General features: G+C 32.7%; 3 protein-coding genes across 4 annotated transcripts; all 3 read left to right on the top strand.

Moving 5' to 3' along the window:
* Nucleotides 1-6: 6 nt before the first annotated feature.
* Nucleotides 7-1002, top strand: LOC105116411 (cysteine-rich and transmembrane domain-containing protein A-like). Its single transcript, XM_011013765.1, has 3 exons — nucleotides 7-195; nucleotides 287-425; nucleotides 698-1002. Exons 1-3 carry the CDS (start codon nucleotides 144-146, stop codon nucleotides 741-743), a joined length of 237 nt encoding a protein of 78 aa, XP_011012067.1. The 5' UTR covers nucleotides 7-143; the 3' UTR covers nucleotides 744-1002.
* A 2337-nt stretch (nucleotides 1003-3339) lies between these two features.
* Nucleotides 3340-4318, top strand: LOC105116415 (probable amino-acid acetyltransferase NAGS1, chloroplastic). Its single transcript, XM_011013770.1, has 3 exons — nucleotides 3340-3778; nucleotides 3897-3984; nucleotides 4314-4318. Exons 1-3 carry the CDS (start codon nucleotides 3404-3406, stop codon nucleotides 4316-4318), a joined length of 468 nt encoding a protein of 155 aa, XP_011012072.1. The 5' UTR covers nucleotides 3340-3403.
* A 7328-nt stretch (nucleotides 4319-11646) lies between these two features.
* Nucleotides 11647-20738, top strand: LOC105116410 (probable amino-acid acetyltransferase NAGS2, chloroplastic). 2 transcript variants are annotated; one of them, XM_011013762.1, is made up of 12 exons: nucleotides 11647-12045; nucleotides 13737-13824; nucleotides 13926-14134; nucleotides 14233-14384; nucleotides 14672-14715; nucleotides 15202-15581; nucleotides 16689-16786; nucleotides 18105-18216; nucleotides 18377-18536; nucleotides 19793-19865; nucleotides 20334-20558; nucleotides 20592-20738. In XM_011013762.1, exons 1-11 carry the CDS (start codon nucleotides 11722-11724, stop codon nucleotides 20482-20484), a joined length of 1791 nt encoding a protein of 596 aa, XP_011012064.1. In that variant the 5' UTR covers nucleotides 11647-11721; the 3' UTR covers nucleotides 20485-20558; nucleotides 20592-20738. The 2 variants fall into 2 exon arrangements, with proteins under 2 accessions (XP_011012064.1, XP_011012065.1); XM_011013763.1 differs by lacking the exons at nucleotides 11647-12045; nucleotides 19793-19865; nucleotides 20592-20738 and adding an exon at nucleotides 13168-13618 and having other exon boundaries at nucleotides 20334-20501.
* The last annotated feature ends 1178 nt before the right edge of the window (nucleotides 20739-21916 follow it).

Here is a 21916-nt window from a genome sequence, read left to right as displayed (position 1 = left end):
GGAAAGAGAGAAATTTCCTCTGCGCTTCTCACTTCTGCAAACCTGCTTTGCTGATCTTTCTTTTAGAAAACCCTTCCCTTCTCTTGGATTTAATCGCTGTTTTCTATCAAAACCAACTTCTTTTTCAAAGAAGAGACAAAAAAATGAGTTATTACAATCAGCAGCAGACACCAGTAGGTGCTCCTCCACCACAAGGTATGTATCATGCTCATGCATGTCGTGTGGCTTTTCTTGGTTCAATTAAGGAGTCTTGGAGATGGGTTTTTTATGATTTTTATTTTTGTAGGATATCCAAAGGATGCTTATCCACCACCTGGACACCCTGTTCAGGGGTACCCCCCACAAGGTTACCCTCCTCAAGGGTATGCTCCACAGTATGGTGCTGCTCCTCCTCCTAAGAAGCAAACTGGTCTCCTTGAAGGATGGTATGTATCTCTCTCTTTCTTCTCTATTAAAGAATCCGGTGACTTGTAATTGATCAGGTGTTTAGAAATGCTAGAGAGACCAGTCCAGTCATTCATCTTTTCTGGTTAGTGGAAAGATGTATGTATGTGTTATCTTTGGCTGATCATGATGTACCTGCAATTGAGTTTAATTAATATTGATTTATATATACTGGACAGTTTACTAGTCTAGATTCTTGGAACAGAAGATTACTAGTTTAATTCTTTGTTTAATCTGTTGGTTGCATGTGCAGCTTGGCAGCGCTCTGTTGCTGCTGCCTTTTGGATGCTTGCTTCTGATCAGGACTCAGGAGTGTGTTGTGATAATCTGTTCGTTGATTCTTCTGGTTTAGGTCATAACATTGTGTATCAATTATAGTTTCAAGTTCGCTTGGAAGCTCGCTATTATATATTATGACATGTATTTGGATGATTATACGTCAAGTAACTAGCTATAACGTTGTAATTTGTGATCTTCTGTTGAAGACACTTGTTATTCGATGATCTATCAGAAGAAGGGCCGTCTTCATCGTATGTATTAATTAATTTCGAATTATCATAACTATTACCCTCCCTGAGCGCATGGTATTTGGATGATTACGTCCAGAAAGAAATCAGAAATCATGTTATTGATTTCGACTAGCTAGAATTATCGAAAGTATTCCCCTCCCTGAGCACATGGGTGAACATCCTGTGAGTTCGTTTCCATTTGAAATTTATGACCGCCATGTTTTAAAGATGATAAGGCTTTTACTAAAACCCTACAAAGATTAATACGTTCTTTTTTAAATATGTGGATGAACTAAAAGGTTGAGAAAACAGGAAACGGGTAGCATGAGTTTCTGTGAAACAAATCAGAAAAAAAAAAAATGAAGTCTTTTGAAGCTATGTTGTCGGCGTTTACAAGGATTAAAGATGGAAGAAGAAGATTCGAAATGGGTTATAAGTTAAAGATGAGGTAGTTTAGTTTATATAATCTTCAATTTGCTTGAGGGTGTCTATGTCAGGGTAGAATGGTCAATGTGATTTTCAAAAGATTCAAGCCTAGAATGATTAAGAGCCTTTGTTAATGTATTGTTGATTGATGACAATAGCTGAATGATGAATAGATATTTTTTTTTTTGGTTTTTAGCATTAAAAAAATAAATCATATTATATAAAAAATAATTTAAAAAATAATTTAGTTTAGAGAATCATTTACAACTTGCAAGTCTTAAGTATATTCTATGACTTTAACAAATATTAAAAATAAACACATAAGTTAAAATTAAAAAAGGGAGGAAAAATAAGAAAAAAAAACAAAAAAAAAAAATTCTAAAGATATATCAAAACTCCGATGACGACATCATCATTACTGTTAAAAAAATATCAATGAGATGAATTTAATAACACTTAGAAAGGTTATGAATGGTGATCAGAATGGTTTAATAACACTTAGAAGGTTATGAATGGTGATTAGAGTGGTCTACTCGAGCCATCCAAATATATCAGGGCTCATTTGTCTTTGGATAACTCATGTGTCACATTTTGGTCACCATTTATGACTTTCCTTAATGTTATTGAATTCATCTCGTTGAGATCTTTTCAACAATACCAGTAATGATATTATCAGAGTTTTAGTGTTTCTCTAGAGTTTTTTATTTATTTATTTGTTTTCTCTCATCTCCTTGTAATTTGTGAAAAGAGATGAGAGATAATGACAAAATTAGAGCTGCTCAAAAGATCTCGACGAGACAAATCCAACGACAATAAAAAAGGTCATCAACAGTGACTAAAATATGCTACACAAGTTGTCCGAAGACATAAGCCCTAACACATTTGACTAGCTCATGTGGTTTACTCTGGTTACTGTTTATAACCTTTCTTAGTATCGTTGGATTCATATCGTTGATATCTTTCCAATGATATTTCTTTCTTTCCTTGTTTTTTTCTCTTCTTTCTCTCTCTTTTTTTTTTTTTTATCTTAATTGTAAATTGTGTTAACCTATTTTTAGCTTCTAAAAGAGTCGTAGATGACAACGTGATTCTTTGAACTATACTGTTTTTTTAAATATTTTTTTTTGGTGTTATTTTATCCATTTTTAAAGTGCTAAAATGCAAAAATATTTTATATCTTTTCATGATTGGAGTCAAGTATACCAAATATACTAGGGTTGACTCAAAGATAATGCATCGAGCTAAATAATGACATTAAAAATATATTTGACCGGTCGAGGGTTAAGCTTTTCAAGGATAATAATAAACTTTCCATTCGATGGTGCTATACAGCTGGATCTATAGACACCAAACCCAATTTAAAGATGAGGTGTATGGTCTTATTGGGTTAACAGGATTCTAAAGAGTTAAGCCATTCAAGTACAATAGAACAATGAGCCACATAATGTTCCCAGGTTTGAAAGGATGTGATCTACACTAATACTATATATGTCTATAAAAGCTTTATAGCCCATTAAAACACTGCCTTAGTAGTCGTGCACCACCCCGCACGTGGTTAGCGTTGAAGGAAGAAGTTGGGGTCAACCAAAGGAAGCGGCGGCGGGGGGCAGTGGCATCAAATAAGAGTAAATTGTAGATTAGTCCCTCTAGGTTTATAAAATTATTAAATAATCCCTCTACTCTTAAACATAAATAATTAGTCTCTATATTTTTAAATCTGTATGTGACCTAATCCTTTTCGTTTTTTTATTTTTCCAATCCAAATTACTTTGCTCAAGAGATGAGAAAAGTAAATAATATGAAAATTTCAAGGATAAAATAGGATTTATTTAGAATAAATTAATATTAAATTAAAATGGTTAGCACTGGTAAAGTTATTTAAAAGAAAGGGACTATATAATTTGGTTTTCAAAACTAGAGGGATAATTTACTCGACATAATAATAAAAATAATTTTCATCGTCCCCTTATTAACCCACCATTTTCAAGCTTGCATCTTCAAACATCAACGAAGGAAAATTGGAAATGTTCAGTCCTTGTTCAGGTCACTGCATTTCTCTACCAAACCAACACTTACAATTGTTATCTACAAAGCTTCTCCATGGCTTCGACAAAAATCTTCAGTTTCTTCAACCCCAGAAGAAAACTCGACAGTTTTCTTCTTTTCTGAATTATAATTATAACGGGGGAGGCAGGACGAACTCAACGAGTCGGCGAAAGGTGTTTGGAGAGACAGAGAGTGGAGATGTTGAAGAGGGTTATAATTCGGTAGAAGACAAGCAATTCGTCAAGTGGTTTCGTGAGGCATGGCCTTACTTGTGGGCTCATAGGGGTAGTACTTTTGTTGTAATTATTTCTGGTGAAACTGTTTCTAGTCCTTTCTTGGATTCCATTTTGAAGGCAAGTACTTTAAATATGTTTATGGAGTGTCTTGTTTTTTTTCAAGTGTTTGTCAAGGAAAATGATGATTTAAGGTTGCTTTTATTTAATTAATGACAGGAAAGTATCATGATTGCAGGATATTGCATTTTTACATCACCTGGGGATTAAGTTTGTGTTAGTCCCGGGAACTCATGTCCAAATTAACAACCTTTTGGAAGAGAGAGGTAACTCTTTTCATGTTTTTCACAGTTTGTGCTTCTTCATTCCTTGTAATTTTGATTAGGTAGCAGTTAGCTAACGGGATGCCTTTTTTTTTTTTACAAAGATTAATACGTTCTTTTTTAAATAGGTGGATGAACTAGGTTGAGAAAACAGGAAACGGGTAGAATGAGTTTCTGTAAAACAAATCAGAAAAAAAATGAAGTCTTTTGAAGCTACCTTGCGGGCGTTTACAAGGATTAAAGATGGAAGAAGATTCGAATTGGGTCATAAGTTAAAGATGATGTAGTTTCGTTTATATAATCTTCAATTTGCTTGTGTGTGTCTATGTCAGGGTAGAATGGTCAATGTGATTTTCAAAAGATTCAAGCCTAGAATGATTAAGAGCCTTTGTAAAAGCTGCCTACTTTGAGTTTCAAGGGTATGTATTGTTGATTGATGACAATAGCTGAATGATGAATATATATATATATAAAAAAAATAAATCATATTATATAAAAAATAATTTAGAAAATAATTTAGTTTAGTGTTATATATGATTTTAATAAATATTAAAAATAGATAGACAAGCTAAAATAAAAAAAAAGAAATAAAAAAATAAGAAAATAAAAAATAAAAAAAACTGTGAAGATATATTAAAACTTTGATGACGATATCATTATCACCATTGAAAAAATATCAATAAGATAAATTTAATAACATTTAGAAAGGTTATGAATAGTGATCAGAGTGATCTATCCGAGCCATCCAAATATATCGGGGCTCATTTGTTCTTGGATAGTTTGCGTGTCACATTTCAGTCACCATTTGTGACTTTCTTTGATGTTGTTGGATTCATCTCGTTGGGATCTTTTCAACGATACTGGTAATGACATTATTAGAGTTGTTCCTCTAGAGTTTCTTTATTTTATCTCTTCTCCTTATAATTTGTGAAAAGAGACGGGATATAATAAAATAAAAAAAATAATCTCGTAGACACATCAAAACTTCAGTAATGACAAAATCAGGGTCGCTAAAAATATTTCAACAAAATAAATTCAATGACACTAAAAAAGATCACCAACAATGACCAAAATATGCCACACAAGCTATTCAAAGACAAATAAGCCCTAGCATATTTGATCGGCTCATGTGGCCTACTCCGGTTACTATTTATGACATTTTTTAATGTCATTGAATTCGTCTCATTGATACCTTTCCAACGATAATAATAATATCATTATCAGAGTTACGATATGTTTATGTGGTCCATTTATTTCTTTCATCCCTTGTCTTTCTCTCTTTTCTCCTCTTTTTTTTTTTTTATCTTAATCGTAAATTGTGTTAACCTATTTTTAGCTCTTAAAAGAGTTCTAAATGACACTTTGATTTTTTAATCTAAGCTATTTTTCTAAATATTTTTTTTGTATCGTGTTATTTTATCCATTTTTTAAAGTGCTAAAGTGCAAAAATATTTTATGTCTTTTCATATTTTGTTTTCATGATTGGAGTCAAGTATATTAGAGTTGACTTAAAGATAATGCATCAAGCTAAATAATGGCATTAAAGATATGTTTGACTGATTCAAGGATAAGTTTTTAGATAACAGGCCTTATAAATACTTAAACTTAATTTAGAGATGTGGTGTATGAGTTTATTAGATTAACAGAGATTTAAAAGAGTTAAGTCATTTTTTTAAAATATAATAGAATAGCAGGGCCATATATGTCTATAAAGCTTTATAACCCATTAAAACTTTGAGATTGCATATCCACATAATGTTTCTAGGTTTGAAAGGATGTGATCTACACTAATGCCATATATGTCTATAAAGCTTTATAACTCATTAAAACTTTGAGATTGCATGTCTGGGGAATCTTATCTCTTATTCTATGTCATGTACAAAGTGATAAGGATATAAATTCAAAGCTATTAGTTGTTATTCAAGTCTTTGTATGTGATTAATATAAATTTTACTTTTTGCAAGACATGTTAAGCCTTATGTCATATCTAGGGATGATGTGTGCTTTCTTTTTCCATTTGTGCTTACTTGTGGTGATTTTGTTGTGTTCTTTTATACCAATCATGATTATATAACTAGATTTAATGATGAATAAAAAAAGTTAGTCTGCTATAATGATGAAAAAGAGAGTATTTTTTTTTATGAATCTTTTAGTTTAAATACTAATTTAGGATTAATAAAAGGTTTACATAAATTGAAGTTTTAACTATTTTTTATTATCATTATTATTATCATTATCATTATCATTATCATTATTATTATTATATAAGAGGGATTAACCCTTTTATTTTCTTATTTCTCTTGCAACTGCATAATTTATTGTTAAAAAAAGGGATAAATATAATTACTAAGCAATTAAGAATATTTGCAAACAAAAATAAAAAATAAACTATAATCTAAAAAATGTGATGAAAACACTGGATGTCATACCACTGTTTACTTAGAAATAAATTACTATAAATTGTTTTAATGGATTTTTTTTAAATTATATTCTTATAGTACTGAATTGATGACCAAGTAAATAGATTTTATTGACAAAAGACAAGATTCAAAAAGAAAACGATAGAGAAAATGAGTGAATGTTTAAAAGGACATGCTTAGATGCTATGAGAATCTTATCATATAATTGAGCATAATTCCTCGGACTCCCAACCATAGAATAATCCCACTCTTACTGATAACAGAGACTAAAGAACAATAACAAAGAAGGGTTGCAAAGAATTGTGTATATCTTATTTGAATGAATTACTGTACTAAAATACAATAACTATATATATACATAAGAATGAGTTAGTTTAGAAATGAAATATGACAGATACGTAATGAAATATGACACAAATACGTTTGATATAGTTGCTAATATTGTGCAAGGCAAATCTCCTATAATCAAGGAAATCCTACGTAGATGTCCAGTAATCACGCTAACACCCTCCCTCAAACTCAAGGTGGTATAGTAGATGCCATCTTTAGTTTGTGTAAGAGATCCTAGAAACGACCTGGAAGAAGTGTTTTGATGAAGATATTAGCTGCTTATTATTCAGAGGAGACATAAACCAATCGTATGGTGCCATGAGAAACATGATGTCGTACAAAATGACAATCAATCTCGATGTGTTTTGTACTCTCATGAAAGACATCATTATGAGAAATCTGTATAGCACTTCTATTATCACAATAAAGCATTTTGACAGAAGAATGTAGAACACCCTTGTCGGTTAATAGCCACCGTAACCAAATTAATTCAGAGAAAGCATCTACAATAGCATGATATTCAAATTCAACACTAGAGCGAGCAACAACAGTTTGCCTTTTTGCTACGCCAAGAGATAAGAAAATCACCGAGGAAGAAACAATATCCAGTTGTAGACCGACGATCAGTTGGATCTCTACCCTAATCAGCATCAGAGTAGCCAGATAACACCAATGAGGAGTTGGCAGAGAAGTGTAAACCATAAAAGAGAGTGCCTTTAAGATAACAAAGTATCCGAAGCACTGCAGAAAAATGAGTGGAGCGAGGGGCAGACATGAACTGACTCATTAAATGAACAACATATGAGATGTCAGGTCGGGTAGTAGTGAGATAAACAAGACTCCTAACAAGTTGTCGATACAAAGTAGGATCAACAAGAGGAGTGCCATCTAGAGGTGTAAGTTTGCAATTGACTTCCATGGATGTGGACTCTGTTTTGTTGTCAGTGATACTAGCATGAGAAAGTAAATCAGATGAATACTTGGCTTGTGACAAGTAATAGCCTTCAGAAGATTGAGAAACTTCAAGATCCAGAAAATAGCTAAGATGACCAAGATCTTTCATCTCAAAATGCTGACTAAGATGGTGTTGAACTTCGAAAATACCAGAAGCATAATTTCTTGTTATTATCATATCATCAATATATATTAATAGAAGAACAACACCACGATTAGTTTATCGAATGAACAATGTAGAATCATGAGAACTGGAAAGAAAGCCAAACTAAGCAAGAGTGGAACTGAATTTGGCAAACCAAGCCCTAAGGGCTTCTTTTAATCCATACAAGGCTTTATGAAGTTTACAAACTTTATGAAGAGCATGATAACCAGGAGAAGGAAGCATATAAACTTCTTCTGTTAAATCGCCATGAAGGAAGGCATTTTTAACATCCATCTGAAGTAGCTTCCACTTTCAAGTTGTAGAAATAGCTAATAGACTACGGACAAATGTTAACCAAGCTACAGGAGCAGAAGTTTCTTCGTAGTCTATACCATACTCTTGAGTGTATCCTTTGGCAACCAAATGAGCTTTATAACGCTCAATAGTTCCATCAAAACGAGTTTTAATTTTGTAAACCCATTTGCAGCCAACAGGTGTCTTGTTAGGAGGAAGATTAACTAAGTTCCAAGTATGAGTTTTCTCCAAAGCTTGAAGTTCCTCACTCATAGCTTACTGTCAAAGAGGGTCAGTACTTGCCTCTCGATAAGATCGAGGCTCATGAAGAGTAGCAATAGCAGAATAACAATGAAAATCTGCAAGAGTATGAGGAGTTTCTCTTACCCGAGTGGAACGATGAAAAGGATTGACAAGAGTAGTGGCAGGGACAAGTGCAGGATCAATAGCTAGTACAGATTCAGGGGATTAAAATAACAAATAGACAGACAAGTTAAAATAAAAAAAAAAGAAATAAGAAAAGAAAAATAGACGACATCACTGCTATTGATGGAAAAATATCAATGAGATGAATTTAATAACACTTAGAAAGGATATGAATGGTGATTAGAGCCATCCAAATATATTGGGGCTCATTTGTCTTTGGATAGCTTGCGTGTCACATTTCGGTCACCATTTCTGACTTTCCATGATATTGTTGGATTCATCTCATTGAGATCTTTTCAACGATACTAGTAATGATATTATTAGAGTTTCAGTGTTTCTCTAGAGTTTCTTTATTTTCTCTCTTCTCCTTGTAATTTGTGAAATGAGATGAGAGATAATAAAGTAAAAAAATAAAAAAATCTTGTAGGCACACCAAAACTTCAGTAATGACAAAATTATGGTCGCTAAAAAGATTTTGATAAAATGAATCCAACGACACTAAAAAAGATCACCAACAATAACCAAAATATGCCACACAAGCTGCTTAAAGACAAATACGGGCTAACATATTTGACCAGCTCATGTGGCCTACTCCAATTACTATTTATGACATTTTTTAATGTCGTTGAATTCGTCGCGTTGATACCTTTCCAACGATAATAATAATATCATTATCAGAGTTACAGTGTGTTTATGTGGTCTATTTATTTCTTTCATCCCTTGTCTTTCTCTCTCCTTTCTCCTCTTCTTTTTATCTTAATTGTAAATTCTTTTAACTTATTTTTAGCTTTTAAAAGAGTCCTAAATGACACTTTGATTTTTTGATCTGTGCTATTTTTCTAAATATTTTTTTTGTATGGTGTTATTTTATCCATCTTTTAAAGTGCTAAAGTGCAAAAATATTTTATATCTTTTCATATTTTGTTTTCATGATTGGAGTCAAGTATATCAAAGTTGACTTAAAGATAATGCATCGAGCTAAATAATAATATTAAAGATATATTTGACTGATTCAAGGTTAAGTTTTTAGATAACGGGCCTTATAAATACTTATACTTAATTTAGAGATGAGGTGTATAAGTTTATTAAATTAACAGAGATTTTAAAAAGTTAAGTTATTTTTTTCAAATATAATAAAACAATGAGCCACGCAATGTTCCTAGATTCGAAAGGATGTGATCTACACTAATACCATATATGTCTATAAAGCTTTATAACCCATTAAAACTTTGAGATTGCATGTTTGAGGAATCTTATCTCTTATTCTATGTCATGTACAAAGTGATAAGGATATAAATTCAAAGCTATTAGTTATTATTCAAGTCTTTGTATGTGATTAATATAAATTTTACTTCTTGCAGGAAATGTTAAGCCTCATGTCATATTTAGTAATGATGGGTGCTTTCTTTTTCCATTTGTGCTTACTTGTGATGATTTTATTGTGTTTTTTATACCCAATCATGATTATATAACTAGATTCAATGATAAATAAAAAAAGTTAGACTGTTATAATAGTAGGTTTTAGAGATGAAAAAGAAAGTATTTGTTTTATGAATCTTTTAGTTTAAATACGATTAACAAAAAGTTTACATAAATTGAAGTTTTAACTATTTATTATTATTATTATTATTATTATTATTATTATTATTATTATTATATAAAAGGGATTAACCCTCTTATTTTCTTATTTTTCTTGCAACTGCATAATTTATTGTTAAAAAAGGGATAAATGTAATTACTAAGCAATTAAAAATATTTGCAAACAAAAATAAAAAATAAAAAATAAAAAATAAACTATAATCTAAAAAATATGATGTAAACACTGGATGTCATATCACTGTTTACTTAAAAATAAATTATTATAAATTGTTTTAATGAATTTTTTTTTAAATTATATTTTTATAGTACTGAATTGATGACCAAATAAATAGATTTTATTGATAAAAAACAAGATTCAAAAAGAAAATGATAGAGAAAACAAGTGAATGTTCAAAAGGACATGCTTAGATGCCATGAGAATCTTATCATATATAATTGAGCATAATTCCTTGGACTCCCAACCATAGAATAATCCTACTCTTACATCTATGTATCTTCATCGTCATCCTATCCTCCCAATTGCAGGTGTTGTTTCGTGACATGAAAGCTCTAGCTTGTAGAAGCATAATCCAGTGATCAATGGATTTATTCTCCCATTATTATTTAAGGAGTCACGACACTAAGTTTTCTTTGTAAATACGCTATTACCAAGATGTGGATTATGACTAAAAAAAATAGAAGAAATAAATTTGAACGCACAAAAACCAGTATCAACGTATTCCAACAGTTATAAAGACATGGAAGGGCCCAGAGTTGTGCTTGAACTTCACATTTGCGTCTTGTAGTTTCACAGCCCTTTTGATTTGTGGGAAAAAATCCAAACCAAATGGAGAGAGAATCAGGGGTGCTCGCTGTTTTAAAGGGTCCATGTTCATCTTGTCTGATGAACATTCCCCAGAATACGGCAAGATGCAAGCCAATTTACATGTATCTATGTTTATGTTCATGTTGCAGGTCCTCTGTTTCATGCCTCATACGATGGGAGAGAACTTTTCACCTTTTTCTCTTGCTAGCTCAACCTGTAATCAAGTTCACGTTTGAAATTACTGTTCCAGGATAAAAACAATAAAAAAAATAAAATGTATTTTAGAAGGACAAAAACTTATCTCAGATTATTATATTTCTATGTTTTTGTCCTTATATGTATAAAACTAAAAAGTAAAAAGGGTTCCTGTCTTTCTTATCTCTTTTTATTTTTTATCGTGAGATATTATTCAAGGCAATCTCTTTCTGTTTATTTATTTTTTTTAAATTTTTGTAAGGTAAATTGAGATGATAATTAAGCACATTCAGATCATAAACAAATAAGAACTGAAAGACATGTGTTAGCACGAGTCAAGTTTGAAAGACAAGTGTGGATCTGCTTCGGATTGCCCATCTCACTTGGTAATTAAGTCTTGTCCAATTCTCATCTTTTCTCCACCTCTCCTTTTAAACACAGCGCCCTTTAGCCGCGTCTCCTTGCTGATATAACAATCATCGAGGCCACCTCTCGATCGATCTCTCTTCTCTCCACATGACCTTCAACCAATAAAGGGCAACCATAGGCACCTTCAAATCAAGCTTGCGGCCATGGCTTTTTGTACAAAATCATGGGGAACAGAGACTAGCTCCTCATGTCACTATGCAGCAAGCCTCTCCAGTCATTATCAAGGGAACATGCTGTCCCATGGCTTGAAATTAAAGAGAAACGTCTTTGGAGTTGCGAGAGGCTGCAACTGCAAGTGCATCAGTGGCACTGAAGCCCTTCACTATAACATCTCAGAATCTGAGAAGAAATTTGTTGAGATTCTCAGGGAAGCTCAGCCGTATATTTATCTGCACAGAGGCAATACATTTGTTGTGATACTATCTGGGGAAGTGATCGATGGTCCTTTCCTGGACCCCATCCTCAAGGTATCCCTTTAAACACCCCAGCTACTGTTCAATCTTTTCATAGGTCTGTTATAATCTTGCTTTCCCAAAAGCCAGTAGCTAGTAATCTGCTCCACCTTACTTTCCAGCTCAAATCAACAGCTTTTGATTAGGTTACGGAGATGTTGGATATTTTATTAGCGTTTGTGTTTTGTACTGTGTAGTTTCATGCATTTAAAATTTTAAAAAATTATAGTTTTTTTAATTAAAATTTGAAGAAATTTTTTAATGACAGATGGTACCACTCTATGCTACAACGGAACCTTAACTTTGATTTATTGTGGTCTAGGTTTTAGAAGTGTTGTTAAAAAAATTTAAAATTATTATATATATATTTTTATTTTTTGATATTTTTAAATATTTTTAATATACTAATATAAAAAATAATTTTAATTTTTTTTAAAATATTATTTTAACACATCTTCAAATAAAAAATATATTTAAAAATAATTAAAATTATATTTTTAAATATTACCTGTTTAGTATTAAATTATTAGAATGTTATTATTATTATAATTATTTTTAAATTATTTTTTATTTAAAAATATATTAAAATAATATTTTTTAATTTTTTTAAAAACATTTTTGAAGTAGTACATTAAAATAATTTTAAAATATAAAAAAACTTAAAAAATAAAAATTTTTCAAGTTTTTACCCAACAGCATTTGTGCTGGGCTTCCTATCAGTAGTCGTGCACCACCCCGCACGTGGTTAGCGTTGAAGGAAGAAGTTGGGGTCAACCAAAGGAAGCGGCGGCGGGGGGCAGTGGCATCAAATAAGAGTAAATTATAGATTAGTCCCTCTAGGTTTATAAAATTATTAAATAATCCCTCTACTCTTTAACATAAATAATTTGTCTCTATATTGTTAAATCTGTATGTGACCTAATCCTTTTCATTTTTTTTTCTTCCAATCCAAATTAATTTGTTCAAGAGATGAGAAAAGTAAATAATATGAAAATTTCAAGGAGAAAATAGGATTTATTTAGAATAAATTAATATTAAATTAAAATGGTTAGCACTGGTAAAGTTATTTAAAAGAAAGGGACTATATAATTTGGTTTTCAAAACTAGAGGGATAATTTACTCGACATAATAATAAAAATAATTTTCCTCGTCCCCTTATTAACTCACCATTTTCAAGCTTCCATCTTCAAACATTAACGAAGGAAAATTGGAAATGTTCAGTCCTTGTTCAAGTCACTGCATTTCTCCACCAAACCAGCACTTACAATTGTTATCTACAAAGCTTCTCCATGGCTTCGACAAAAATCTTCAGTTTCTTCAACCCCAGAAGAAAACTCGACAGTTTTCTTCTTTTCTGAATTATAATTATAACGGGGGAGGCAGGACGAACTCAACGAGTCGGCGAAAGGTGTTTGGAGAGACAGAGAGTGGAGATGTTGAAGAGGGTTATAATTCGGTAGAAGACAAGCAATTCGTCAAGTGGTTTCGTGAGGCATGGCCTTACTTGTGGGCTCATAGGGGTAGTACTTTTGTTGTAATTATTTCTGGTGAAACTGTTTCTAGTCCTTTCTTGGATTCCATTTTGAAGGCAAGTACTTTAAATGTGTTTATGGAGTGTCTTGTTTTTTTTCAAGTGTTTGTCAAGGAAAATGATGATTTAAGGTTGCTTTTATTTAATTAATGACAGGAAAGTATCATGATTGCAGGATATTGCATTTTTACATCACCTGGGGATTAAGTTTGTGTTAGTCCCGGGAACTCATGTCCAAATTAACAACCTTTTGGAAGAGAGAGGTAACTCTTTTCATGTTTTTCACAGTTTGTGCTTCTTCATTCCTTGTAATTTTGATTAGGTAGCAGTTAGCTAACGAGATGCTTTTTTTGTTTAAATGTAGGGCATGAGCCTAAGCATGTTGGTCAATACAGAATTACTGATTCTGAAGCCTTGGAGGCCTCAATGGAGGCTGCAGGGAAGATTCGTATGATGATAGAGGCCAAGCTTTCTCCTGGACCTTCCATATGCAATATTCGTCGACATGGTGACAGTAGTCGTTGGCATGATGTGGGTGTCAGCGTTGCTAGTGGTAATTTTCTTGCAGCCAAGGTACTGTTTGAGTTATCTATAGAAGATGCTCAGTACCTTAAGATATTTGTGTACTCAAAATTGGTGTGATTGTCTGTTATGTTAATGTCTCCTTGCAGAGAAGAGGAGTTGTTGACGGGGTTGATTTTGGAGCAACCGGTGAAGTAAAGAAAGTAGATGTTACTCGTATGCGCGAAAGGCTTGATGGTGGTTGTATAGTTGTGTTAAGTAACTTGGGTTATTCCAGCTCTGGAGAAGTCTTAAATTGCAAGTATGCTGAAAATCTGTCTCTTTCTTATCTTGTGAATGGTTGAGTGACTGAATGGAAATAAGCACCAAATTATATGTACACTGTGGCTCTTTTTCTTTACTGAAACCCAGCTCCTCTTCAGCCTACCGTTACAAGAAGTAAAATGTTAGTATTATAATGGTTTTAGTTGGATGTGCAGATATATAACTATTAAACATATAAAAAGGGATTTCTTTTGCTTCCTTTCCGCTACTACTATTGTCTTTGCTGAAAGCCTGATATGATGTTTTATGGTCGTATAAATCCAGCACATACGAAGTTGCTACAGCTTGTGCCTTGGCTATTGGGGCAGATAAGCTTATTTGCATCATAGATGGTCCAATTTTGGATGAGAGTGGACATCTTATTCGTTTCTTGACTCTGGAAGAAGCAGACATGTTGATTCGTAAGCGGGCTAAGCAAAGTGAGATAGCTGCTCATTATGTCAAAGCTGTTGGTGATGAAGATCTCACTTTTCTTGAACACAATGAGTCTATTGGAATTCTTGCGTCATCGCTGAATGGAAGGGCTCTCAGTGGAAGGCACAGCGCAACCTTTCACAATGGTGTTGGGTTTGACAATGGAAATGGACTATGGTCTGGGGAACAAGGTTTTGCTATTGGAGGTGAAGAGCGACAAAGTCGACTAAATGGTTATCTTTCAGAATTGGCTGCTGCAGCTTTTGTTTGCAAAGTAAATTCATGATTTTTTTTCTAATTTTTTTATAAATCATGATGCCTGTCCACATTTCATTTTTTTTCACTAGTTGCTACAGCTTGTGCCTTGGCTATTGGGGCAGATAAGCTTATTTGCATCATAGATGGTCCAATTTTGGATGAGAGTGGACATCTTATTCGTTTCTTGACTCTGGAAGAAGCAGACATGTTGATTCGTAAGCGGGCTAAGCAAAGTGAGATAGCTGCTCATTATGTCAAAGCTGTTGGTGATGAAGATCTCACTTTTCTTGAACACAATGAGTCTATTGGAATTCTTGCGTCATCGCTGAATGGAAAGGCTCTCAGTGGAAGGCACAGCGCAACCTTTCACAATGGTGTTGGGTTTGACAATGGAAATGGACTATGGTCTGGGGAACAAGGTTTTGCTATTGGAGGTGAAGAGCGACAAAGTCGATTAAATGGTTATCTTTCAGAATTGGCTGCTGCAGCTTTTGTTTGCAAAGTAAGTTCATGATTTTTTTTTCTAATTTTTTTTATAAATCATGATGCCCGTCCACATTTCATTTTTTGTTCCACAACATTTGAATTCTTTATTTAATGAGAAATTTAAATTGATCCAAAATGCTAGCTCTCTGCAAGTCTATTTTATGGGACAGTATTCTCTCCCTGCAACCTACCTTTTCTCTCTAAATTGCCTTTGAGCTGATTTATGGATAGACATGTAGATGTTGCCCGCAGTTTGGTTCGGGTAGCATACTGTTGTCTTAGAAAAGGGTGGATCTCTTGTGATCCTTTTGTGTGGCGTATATAAATGGACTGAATAAAAACAATACATGTATGTAAAAAACCCACTCAAGTATCAACATCTAACAATAACTCACAAAAAAGAGATTACACCATCTGTTTTCAATTGTATCATCTGTTATATAAAATTCTTGAAACATTTCTCCATTTCATGAAAAAGCATATAATGTTTTCCTTTCTTTTTCTCAGTCGGCATGGGAATCTTAAACTTCATTTTGCTATATAACGCAGAGGTAGATGATGATTTTGAATAAGATCCTATAGAGACAATTGGGAATCCCTTTCAAGTTTAGTGTCCCTCTACATCTGTGATCTCAATATGCATCAAGCACTGCTCTACTTGGCTATATAATGAAGAGACTATCAAATTGTTGTTTGGCCTGGTTACATGAATGTTAAATTACATCACACATGTAATTCGAAATGCAACTTTTCTGTCAAAATGCACACAATATAGTTCGGCCATTATGGTGTCATTAGTTATGATATTGGTGTTACAGATGCTATGCAGTTTCAAGAATTCTGTTTACCTTGGTTATGAGCAATTGCCATAACCTGCATGCTTATAACATGTTATCATATTATAAGACGTGGGAATAATTTAAATCTTCTAGTATACTCGAGATTTTTATCAATACCATCATTATGCTTAAATACCTCAGTATGATGTCTGAAATTTCTTTAAGTAATGCTTCTCAGATCCCAAAAAATGGCTCACATAGTAGTCGTTGTTGGTTACTTCACACTTCAATTGCTCATATTGAAAACTATACCCTGCCAGTTATGATTTATACTTGATTTGCAGGGTGGTGTTCAAAGAGTACATCTTTTAGATGGCACAATTAGTGGCGTTCTGCTGCTAGAACTGTTTAAAAGAGATGGAATGGGGACAATGGTGGCTAGGTATGTGTTTGCAATACTTTCTGATGAATTTTATCTTCAACAGTTACATTCAATGCCTAGTACTGATTTGTTTATTGTTCACACTATTTTACACCAAGCATGCCCATAACTGATAAATGTATTCTTGATGCACTCAACATTTTAAAAATCCGAGGTTTCATTTTTACCCTCTTTATTGAAGCTTTTGACTTATTTTTTTGATTTGCATCTTAGTAATTAAGAGCTGTTACTAGTATGCCCTATTACCAAAAATGTTACTTTGCTTCCATTGGTGGTGTCTTTGTAGTGCCAACTGCCAAGTTTCATGGGCTCTGTGATTGAGTCTTAAGACTATTTATTTTGTTGAAATTGAATAACTAATCATAAAGACACCATTGAATTTAAATTTTTTAAAATAACCCTTGATTTTATCCTCCCAACTTCAGTTTTGGAATAAAATCAACTGGAGGTGTTGGGTCCCAATAAAAACAGAACAGAAAAAGGAAGAAAATAAATTGAGAGCAAAGTCTATATTTGAAGTTTGGGTAACATTTTTGAAAATCGCTGAAACTCAAGAAGCCTTCTGCATTTTAGCATATTTGTATGTCAATAAAACTGGAATAGCCACTAAAGACATCTAATAGGGATAAGAGAGAATCTCCAACTACGTTTAGCTATATTGAGTATTCTATTGCCTTTAGTTGTACATTTCAAGGTTTATATTCACCCTTGGGCCCGAAACCCTTGTGACTTCCATCATCCTCATTTACTTGTCCTTTATCAATCTGATTTCTTTGTCTCAATTAAGATGATGAACTGCTGCTTATCCAATCACCAAGGTGCTGATAGATTGTGTTATTGTCTATCTGATCCTGGAATAATGACTTAATTTAATATATACATTGTGTATCTAATATAGTAGCGTGTTTATTAACAAAATTATTACCGAAGCTGATGAACACAAATGGATTGATTATAGACTTTTATTAAATGAGACAAGCTCAATCTGAGACTGTCAGTTTGTCATTCAGAACGAGCAATACATTCATTATGTAGCACAGTTGCGCAAAATAAATCTCACATGTCAGGATTCATATCTGGTTTCAGGTTAAGGTTTGGTTGCACATAGGTTCGTATAAGCTAATGGATATCAAGTCTCAAACATTGGAATGAATGTTCTTTGGAAATTCTTATTTAGTATCAAGGAATTTGAAACCAAACTCATGTAGCTGAAATTGTTATGATGACATGCTAATTTATTCTCTCTAATGCTTATTTGAACATTTCTGCCACCCCATCCATCGACTTGTGCTCTAATGTTTTTCTTCTTTGCTCTTAGTGATCTTTATGAAGGAACTAGGATGGCTAGAGTGACAGATCTTGCAGGAATCAGACAAATTATACAACCTTTAGAAGAATCTGGCACATTGGTTCGGAGGACTGATGAAGAGGTTGGCTCTTGCTCCTTTAGATTTTCGTCCATAACTCTGTCCATGATGGTGCACTTATTAATGCACAATAAAAAGAAAAGTGGGCTGATCCTGCTGTTTGGTGTTCTTATGTTGAACTTTGAATAAAACCTGAGTGTTTTCTCTTGTTTTGTGCTTATAGCTGCTTAAGGCATTGTATGCCTATGTTGTTGTGGAAAGAGAAGGTCAAATCATTGCTTGTGCTGCTCTTTTTCCTTTCTTTGAGGAGAAGTGTGGAGAGGTTGCTGCCATTGCAGTTTCTCCTGAATGCCGGGGACAAGGGCAGGGGGATAAATTACTTGGTATGTTACTGCTTCTGCTCAAGGTTTTCAAAATCACGATATAAATTACTTGGCATGTTATTGCTTCTGCTCAAGGTTTTCAAAATCACAATCCTAAATGAGATACATGATGGGATCATAGAATAGTATGATCCTACAGAAAATGGATTCAATCATCTAAATGTACTTAGATATGAATAGTATCTTACAAATATATCAAAACATATCAAGAAGACACATAGATTTAAAAAACTCACAAATCTAGCATAATGTGTGTTTATGCAAGAGTTGAATAAGGTCTTTTCCAATTATATGTGTGACTTTTCTTTTTCAATATAGCATAATGTGTGTTTATGCAAGAGTTGATTAAGGTCTTTTCCAATTGTATGTGTGACTTTTCTTTTTCAATAATTAGTATTAGCCTTTGATAAAAAATCAAATTAATTGCACAAGTATTATTCTGACACAAAGCTTTTAATTTCAAATATATCCAATTAGCAAAATTGGGTGCTCAATTTTTTTTAATACAAGCATTATTCTCAAACAAAGCTTTTAACATCAAAACAGGTGTTCAAATTATTTTATAATATAAATTGGTTACCATAAAATATATCCTAATTACCATTGGAAGGCCTGTGTTATGCTTTTGTTGAGATTTAACTTTTCGTGATTGGAAGACTTGATTTAATTTTCAACTGTTGGTTTTTCTGGAAGCAGAGAGTTACATAGCCATTTGTTTCTTCATTGCTCAGTTGTGCGTGATAATTAGAGCAAGCTTATTTTCTATGGGAAGTGAATTTTTGGTGATCCTATGTAGGATATTGGGTTTGTTGTGATATGCTTTGTTGGTTTTGAGAGGAAAGATTGCAGTTTATGGTTTTGTTCCGTCTCCGCAGTCATTAAAGTTTTAATGGACTGGACTTTTAAAGTTCTTAAGAACCACTTGTCTGTCGAGACAGTTATTATGTGCTAGGATAGTGTTCCTAGCATCCTTGTGGTGTACCGCTTTGAGGTTTTTTGTGGAATACTTCCTAAACTGACACCCAACAAGACTAGAATGTTCTTATATTTTGAGTTCTGGCTGTTGTATTTCTTTTTTAATTTGAAATTGTCCTGCTCCAATTTTTTCATATATGTTTTTCTCATCATGCGTTCTTATTTTTATCTAAAAGAAAAAATGTGGGGGAGACGTGATTAACATTTCCCTTCTATTTTTACCAAGCCATATGGCCTTTGGTACTAGTGGTAAATCATTCATTGTGGTCAAATATTTGCAGATTTCATTGAGAGGAGGGCCTCTTCCCTTGGTTTGGAAACACTTTTCCTGCTTACAACCCGTACCGCAGATTGGTATTTTTTTACATTCCACCCTCTAATGTGTTGCATGAGTGCTAGTTGGTATTAACAAAAAGGGGGAAAAATTACTTGAAGCTTGTAGTAGCAACTTTGTGTTAATATTTTGAGACAAGTCTGGATGTATTCTAGTTCAGATTCTTGTAGTGGAGCTAGTTGTTGAGGCCTTGTTGGCTGTTGCCTAGTTAAAGGTCACCCAATTTCATAGCTAAGAAGCCTTAAGATAACTGTCACTTTGCATAATTGTTGGTTTTAATCTATTTTTCCTCTTAAAAAAGATATTTTTGTTTATAAACACCAGCTATGGATTATAACGACTACTGTTTTGAGGGAAATGGAAAAAGGCAAAATGGTTTGTCTAAGGCTGTCCAAATTTAAGATGCAGTAGTTACTATTCAATCTACTTGAGGGTTTGGCTAGAGTCTCATTTTCATAGAAATTAGTTTTTGGCATTTTGCTTTACAGGTTCAACAGACGCGGCTTCTCCGAGTGTTCCATTCAATTGATACCAGAGGAAAGAAGGAAGAAGATCAATCTATCTCGTAATTCCAAGTATTACACGAAGAAATTACTACCTGGTACTAGTGGAATTAGTGTTAATAGAGCATTCAGTTAAGGTTTTACTGCAGCATGGCATGGTACGGCCGACCTCATCATGAACCGGTGAAGCCACTTCCGAATTTATCTGTTGAACCGGTGAAGCCACTTCCGAATTTATCTTTTCTTATATCTTTCTTTTTTTGCCCTTAATTCGCTGTAGTTCTGAGCATGGTATGTAACAGTTTAAGGCACATGGAAAACCTTAAATTGTATATCAGAATCTCACGAGGCTTGTACTTCATATATCTATGTAAAGTTCGTTTTTGTCCATCAGAAACTCCAATTGACCATCTTGACATACACCTAAAGGCAGGTTTGATATTTTTCTAACATGTTCCAAGAAATGTAACAAATTTTTGATATTGCAACAAAAAGTGCGACATCCATTTTTGATATTGCAGGGGAGGGCAGTTTATAATCTCATCCCCAAACACAACTCGAACAAATCATTTTCGCCAGTTTCATAATGAAGATACATGCATGTTATCATAAACTATCAAAAGATCCAAGGAATGCAAACTATTATTAATCCATGTTTGTTCTCGGAGAAAAAACTATTATTAAGCCATGTTTGTTCTCGGAGAAACTATCGGAAAATAGTTTTTGAGAAATTATTTTTTAAATTTTCTTGTGTTTGTTTGTCATTAGAAAAATTGATCAACAGAAAATATTTTCCGGTAAATAAAAAACACTTTCTAGTCAACAGAAAACACTTTCCGGTCAATGAAAAACACTTTCTGGTCAATGAAAAACACTTTTTAGTCAACGAAAAATATTTTTCAGTCAAAAAAAAATTTGGCTTAATTTCCAGAAAAATGCTTTTCTTTTTAGCTGTGTTTGTTTTTCGGAAAGTGGTTTTCGGAAAAACACTTTCCAAACTTTCTTGTGTTTGTTTTTCAGAAAGTGGTTTCTGAAAAATCACTTTCCAAACTTTCTTGTATTTGTTTGCTGCTAGGAAAGTTGGTAAACGAAAAATACTTTCCAGTCAAAGGAAAATTTAGCTTAATTTTTAAGGAAGTGTTTTCCTGAAAAATTTGGGAGGAAAACACTTTCTAGAAGTTGTGAAAAATTTAGAAATGCCATTATTTGTTAGTTATATCAAATTTGATTCTTAAACTTTTGATTGCTATATATATTTTGTTTTGAATATTTATTTTCCAATTTAATTTCTTAAAATTTAATTTTTATATTAACTTTGGTTCTCATTTTTATAATTGTTATTTGCTTTTCTCCTATTATTTTTTTATTGAAATTTTTTATTTATCAAATTTGATCCTCATATTTTTTATTATTATTTATTTTATTTGAAATACTTTATTAAATGTTAATTATTATTATTGTAATTTCTTCATTTTTTTTAAATTTAATATTTATTATTTTGATTATTATTTATTTTATTTGAGATAATTTATAAAATTATTTTTTTTCAATTTTATTATAATTTAACT

The sequence above is a fragment of the Populus euphratica genome, unplaced genomic scaffold (genome assembly GCF_000495115.2).
Source record: "Populus euphratica unplaced genomic scaffold, PopEup_1.0 scaffold938.1, whole genome shotgun sequence".
Classification (NCBI taxonomy): Eukaryota; Viridiplantae; Streptophyta; class Magnoliopsida; order Malpighiales; family Salicaceae; genus Populus; species Populus euphratica.
This window is presented reverse-complemented; position numbering and strand designations above follow the sequence as displayed.

Bases quoted from the DNA above. Each gene is read 5' to 3' on its own strand.
- LOC105116410 (XM_011013762.1), top strand. From the start codon at position 11,722: ATGGCTTTTTGTACAAAATCATGGGGAACAGAGACTAGCTCCTCATGT. The intron at 18,217-18,376 runs GTTGGCTCTTGC...TTGTGCTTATAG, and splicing joins TTCGGAGGACTGATGAAGAG to CTGCTTAAGGCATTGTATGC. The intron at 18,537-19,792 runs GTATGTTACTGC...AAATATTTGCAG, and splicing joins GCAGGGGGATAAATTACTTG to ATTTCATTGAGAGGAGGGCC.
- LOC105116415 (XM_011013770.1), top strand. From the start codon at position 3,404: ATGTTCAGTCCTTGTTCAGGTCACTGCATTTCTCTACCAAACCAACAC. The intron at 3,779-3,896 runs GCAAGTACTTTA...TCATGATTGCAG, and splicing joins TCTTGGATTCCATTTTGAAG to GATATTGCATTTTTACATCA.
- LOC105116411 (XM_011013765.1), top strand. From the start codon at position 144: ATGAGTTATTACAATCAGCAGCAGACACCAGTAGGTGCTCCTCCACCA. The intron at 196-286 runs GTATGTATCATG...TTATTTTTGTAG, and splicing joins AGGTGCTCCTCCACCACAAG to GATATCCAAAGGATGCTTAT. The intron at 426-697 runs GTATGTATCTCT...TTGCATGTGCAG, and splicing joins ACTGGTCTCCTTGAAGGATG to CTTGGCAGCGCTCTGTTGCT.